General features: G+C 41.2%; 1 protein-coding gene across 1 annotated transcript; it reads right to left on the bottom strand.

Moving 5' to 3' along the window:
* Positions 1–1,371: 1,371 nt before the first annotated feature.
* LOC310691935 (uncharacterized protein) lies at positions 1,372–4,792 on the bottom strand. The gene is made up of 2 exons (XM_083472217.1): positions 4,645–4,792; positions 1,372–2,790 (listed from the first exon to the last, which is right to left on the bottom strand). The coding sequence occupies exon 2, from the start codon at positions 2,777–2,779 to the stop codon at positions 1,748–1,750; it is 1,032 nt and encodes a 343-aa protein (XP_083328343.1). The 5' UTR covers positions 2,780–2,790; positions 4,645–4,792; the 3' UTR covers positions 1,372–1,747.
* Positions 4,793–6,000: the final 1,208 nt, after the last annotated feature.

Genomic DNA, 6,000 nt, shown 5'->3' with positions numbered 1-6,000 from the left:
CATGAGTAACTAAGAATGTAATTATATCATTCAAACTCATTTGCTGAAATATATGGTCTGTTTTAGTAGGCACGTTGTTGGATTAATAAAAGGAACCATAGAATCCTAGAAACGTAAAGTTGGAATTTCATTTATCTTGCATTGTTATTGTTGAAATAAAAACCTTAGAGTGAGGAATAGTTCCTGTGTTCTTGGGTCTCTTCCCACCCCACTCTAGCTGCTTTATTTCAGAGGGCATTTGTTTCCTGAATGCTTCTCGGAAGTTTAAAACGGTCACTGCTGGTGGTTGTTTTTCTTTTCTGAGAGAGAGATTTAAGATTCTTGATGTTTTAAATTTTGGAAGTTTAAGTGATGTTTTAAATTCTGTATATGGTACATTTTATTGTTAAAGACAACCTGAGACCTATGATGTGGAAAGTAGGATATAATTACTTAAAATAAATAAAATAAAAGGAAGATAGGAATTGCATCGTTTCAAAGAATCAGAAGTCAAGAGAAAAATGTATGTGCCTGGCATTCAAAAGCTAATAACATCCGTGGTGGTCAAGCCCAATGAAGGAGAGCTCTACACAACCAGGGGCTACCACTAGCAAGGCCTCTTCTCTTGCTGCTCCCCTCGGCACCTCCGTTGGAGGGGGGGGCACAGAGAAGGGCTTCAAGTGATCACTGCAGAGCTCAGGTAGGTTGATATGGAAAGGGGAGGTCCTTGAGGTACTTAGATTCTGAACCACGTAAGTCGAAACCAGCATTTGAATTGGGGCTAGTAATCAATCGGCAGCCAGAGAAAAGAAAACATTTCCTTTCTAGAAACTCTAGGACAGGGAGGGGGCGGGGCTAAAAGGGCTATTGCTTTTTAGCCAAAAGGGCACATTCACCCTTAGGAAGCTCTCCAGGACCAGCATGCCATTGGTGAGCGACCCAAAGTGGATGTGGTCACCTCACACTCTCATTCCTGTGAACACAGGACACATGCATAAACCTCTCTGACCACCTGAACACTGTGTCTGATCTTTAGATTGGTTTTGCTGCCGCCGAATTAGTGGGATTTTGGGTTTGGGTGGGAAGTGGAAATAAAAATGTGCTTGTGGTGCTGGATCAGGCCCCTGGACCCATCTCTGAATGAAGCCAACCCTCAAAATTGGAGCCAGCTAACAACTATGATGTAAAAAAGTGAGGGTCTCTGACGGCACACCAGCATGAAATTGTACACAGAGCTCCCCACTTCCTCAATACCCTCTGAAAAAGCTTCTGGAAAAGGAAGAAGGTATTTGTGTCTTCTGGGAAATATATGTTGAAAATCATTTTGTACACAAGTGTGAAAAGCACACAGAACACATTTTTAAACCACTGATTATTCTTTTTATTTGATTTGTAGAACAGTGGGACAGATTCCAGAGTTCAGCAGGTAGAAATTAAGATGAAGGCACAAATTTGGCAAAGGGATTCATAGGCACCAGGGAAGTAGTAGCTTATCTAAAAGGCATTAAGCTTGGATCACCTGCATCATGCACAAACTAGGATATGCTTTTCTAACTGTAGCCTAGCAGGATGTGTATGTCCATATGAGAGTATATAATAGTAATCATTAATCTACTTCGTGTTTAGCTTATGCATGTCTATATACTACTCAGCTAACTCCCCATTACAAGAGCTCTAGATTGTCTAAATATTAGCCCATAGTAATCAATTAAATGTTATAAAAGAAAGGAAGCCTTTGAAGATGCCTTTTGGCCTAACACTTTTCTTTTCACTTATTGGAAGGTGGCAAAGGAATATCTGTAGATGGAGTAGAATCATTCGTAAATTTCATATCACGGCAGAACAAGACCGTTTCCTTGCCCAAACCCAGCTGATATTGCCATATGTACATCTTCTCCTTGGGCTGCAGGGTCAAATTAATAGCTTCTTCGATCTCAGTGGCTTCATTCCAGTCTTCCTGCTCTGTGTTGACACTCTTCCCACCATACTCAGCAGTGAGAGAGAATTGGTACTTGGCAATGGCCTCAGTGAGTGCACCTGACTGATATGAGGCAGTCATGGAAATATTCCAGTTGTGCTCCACACTGCTCATCTTCTGCTTGTTGTATCCCACTTTCTTAGTGATCTTCTTATTCCATACAATGGGAGTGTTGGAGTCATTGGAGATGGTCTTGATAGCTTCCCACTTACCATAAGCTGGGCCTCGGGTAATAGCCATTCCTCCAGGGAGCATGTTCACAACATCACTATGGAAGGAGTATGTAACAGCATCCAAATTTCCGTGGAAGTCGGTGCATCTATAGTACTGGACCCCCCATTCATCATGGGGTTTTACAAAGTAATAGTAATCCTTGATGCCCCAGTAATAGAGACCATCCTTGCAAGCTGGGTGAAGTGTGTATTCAACTGCATCTGTATCTTCATGCATATTACTGACCCGACGGTAAACACCTCTTTTCTGGAAAATGATATAGAAGGATCCAAAGGCTGAGAGGTAATGGTCCCCTCCGCGGCAGTTGGGATGCAGGCTGTATACTACAGAACCTAAGTCTCCATTCATGTTGCTGACACGGCGATAGTTGTCTCCTTTGATGATGTAGAATAGGTCATCCTCATGGGCTAAGTAGTGTTCTCCTCCCTGGCAGGAACTGTGCAGGCTAAACACTTCGAGGTCTCTGCCCTCGTGGAAATTGGTGGACCGCATGTAGCAGCCCAGGTCTGAGCGGACAATGTAGTAATATTTATCTACCCCACAGAAATCAACCCCTGGGGCTTTGTTCTTAGGGACTATCTCTGGCATGGTGCTTGATTCTAGGAAAAGAAAGCAGTGTATTCAGTAAGATTTCACAAATTGATCATTCATTTACTCTTTGTAATTACTTTATTAGTATATAATTTTTGATAATGAAAGAATTAACAGAATTTGCAGACCTCTTGGGAAACAGTCTCATTGCTTATGAGACTGTTATACCTGCCAGTGCCAAATATGATGCCAAAGGTAAATTATTACTAATTAATTGTGAGGTGCTTTGAAAGACGAACCAAACATCTTCTGCTTGTGAAGACATATTTCTCTATCTATTTCTCTCTCCATTTGATAGGAGACCCACCCACCCCTTCCAAGGAATATAAATTGCGTTTAACAGGCTGATCACTTTTAAAAGCAGTTTGCCTTGTGATTTTAGGGAATGGCTGTTTGGAAAATGAAAGATCCAGATTTTGCAGAAAATCAATGCTTGTTTGAAGGCTCAGTGTTGCTAAAACACCTATATCCATCACTGCTGTGCTTGCTCACAAAGAGAAGCTCTTTGCACCTCTTCCTTGTTCAGAACATATGAGAGAGTGGGCATTCAATACTGAAGCCCCATTAAATGGAGAGGCTGAGCCAGTTGATTTTGAGGGCATATTTACCGAGACCTTTTGTGGGCACCATACGAGGGCACCCAGGCACTCATGAGTGCCATGCTGGTAACTGCTGTTCTAATTAATTTCCTATCTCAGCTGTGATGGGAGGAGACTGCCTAACAGCTCAGAATATTTTGGAAAGAGGAGCAAAATCTCATTGTGTGCATAAACTGACACCATCGTTTCACCCATACAGCACTGGAAGGGGCAGATAAACTTACTTGCCTACCCTCAACCTCAGTACAGGAACTGCAGCAATAGTATTATAGTACCAGACTGTTGAGGTTCAGAGCTAGGAAGGATGGAAGTATACATCTATGGGGGCTGTGGGGGAAGAGAAGAGATTTCCCAATTCTTTATTGATTCAGGAATCTCTTCCTCACCCTACACAAGAAGGGTTGGTAGTCTGATCAGCCACTAAACCCCACCATTTGGGTGTTTTTGATTCAGGAATATAAAAATAGGGGCATAACAGAAGTTTATAACATTATGCATGACACTAAAGAAGTGGCTATTCCACTCTCCCTCTTCTGGTGCCATAACTCTAGAGCTCAAGAGGTCCTATTAAAATAACCTGACAGCAGAGTCAGTGATAGGCAAAAGAACATACATTTCCACACAATGCAAAACTCCCTTATGAAATAAATTATCACAAAGCATTGAGATAGCCATTGTCTCTTGGTGACTCATGAAGCCCTACTCATTGCTATTCAGAAACACTCCATGGCGAACACTCCTGTCACACTTCCTCAGAGATGGCACCCGGGGGGGGGGGGCGCCCCCTTCCTCCGCCCTTGGGGAAGGCTCCATGTCACTTCAATATCACACAGGGAATATCATTGGCACTCAATAATTATAAAAAAGCAGTTAAACTACATGTCGACAAAGAAGCACCACCTGGAACCCCCTGGGATTTTGCTTCAGCTGTGCAGAGAGAGATTCTGCTTGAATATGCATTAATGTCATTTTTAGATTCAAGGTTTTTTGCTAGAATACATGGTCTGTTTTAGTAGACTGGTTGTTGGATTATTAAAAGGAACTTCATTTAACCTGTACTATTATTGCTGAACCTTACTATTATTGCTGAACCTTCATTTAACCTGTATTATTATTGCTGAACCTTAGAGTTTATGATTATATTCTTTATTATTATAAAGAGGTAGTTAGAGTACAGGTCCACAAAAAAGTACTCTCTCCCTTATGCCCCAAATTCTAAAGTAGTTTCTCTCCGCTCCTGCCCAGTATCCCTCCAAGACTTACCGGTATTCGTGGTATTCACACAGAAAGTTTTGTAGTAGGTGGCAATTGCTTCTCTTGGTGGAGAATGAGGGACATGTATGAACAGTTGCTGTTTATATAGGATAGAAGAGGCTATGGGTTAATGAGAAACTACACACCGCTCCACCTACATTGGAACTAAAGGACACATTTATTGATTCTTTTCAGATGATAAACGAAGATACCAGTCACAAGAAAACCCTCCCACTCCCCTTCTCAGAGTGCAGAGTCTTCCAGGAACAAAAATATAGCATTAGCGGAACTTAGAATATATACCATTTTCTAGTGTTGTGGTCAAACAAATGAATCATTCCATGATATTCCATGTGATGCTGGTGGAGAGAAAGCATGTTCAGTGGATTGTGCATATTCAATAAAATCAAACCATTTCGTAAGAAAAGAAGATTCCTCCCCCCTCGGTACGATATTCTTGTTGTACTGCAGTTAGTTTTTCCATAAGGGTTGAATCCCAGGTCTGTAAAATCCATGCATAAAAGAGATCTGAATTAAGTCCTCTGCTCCCAAATCATTGGCTAATTAAACAATCTGTAGCCTTTTAAAATGGGGTGGGTATTGTTTTGTTTGTTGGTATATCATGTTTGTTTTTTGTTTTTTATAAAGTGAACTGTCCTGTAATCTTAGGATGAAGGGTGATACAGAATTTTAATAAATAATAATAATACTTGACCACATTATTACACATATATGCTGTGGCCAAATTTGGAATACAGTGGTACCTCGGGTTAGAGACACTTCAGGTTACAGACGCTTCAGGTTACAGACTCCGCTAACCCAGAAATAGTACCTTGGGTTAAGAACTTTGCTTCAGGATGAGAACAGAAATCGCGCAGTAGTGGTGTGGCGGCAGAGGGAAGCCCCATTAGCGGGAAGTGGTGCTTCAGGTTAAGAACAGTTTCAGGTTAAGAACAGACCTACAGAACAAATTAAGTTCTTAACCCGAGGTACCACTGTACTTAGTTCTCAACCCCTCATCTCACATAGAGGATATTGGGGGACATAACGAAGTAATCTTGCCATTAATTGTATTAAGTTTGAATGGATGCATGTACCAGTGCTGTAGAACTTTCAGCGACTTTTATTAGGTTCAAACTGATGTTGAACAAAAAGGAGGACTTTTTGCAATGGACAACAGAAATGCTATTTGAATCTGATGATTTGGAAGAGACCTAGGAGGCCATGGAGAAATGAATATGAAATAATCTAATACGGGTATGGATAAACTACTGTGAGTGTTGCCCTGGGCAAGATAAAGCAACTAAAAAATTGACTTATTTTGCATCTTCTGTTGCTTGTCCCTGAGAGATTTACTGGATGAAC

Source organism: Podarcis liolepis (assembly GCF_965112155.1).
Source record: "Podarcis liolepis genome assembly, chromosome: 13".
NCBI classification, from domain to species: domain Eukaryota; kingdom Metazoa; phylum Chordata; class Lepidosauria; order Squamata; family Lacertidae; genus Podarcis; species Podarcis liolepis.
This window is presented reverse-complemented; position numbering and strand designations above follow the sequence as displayed.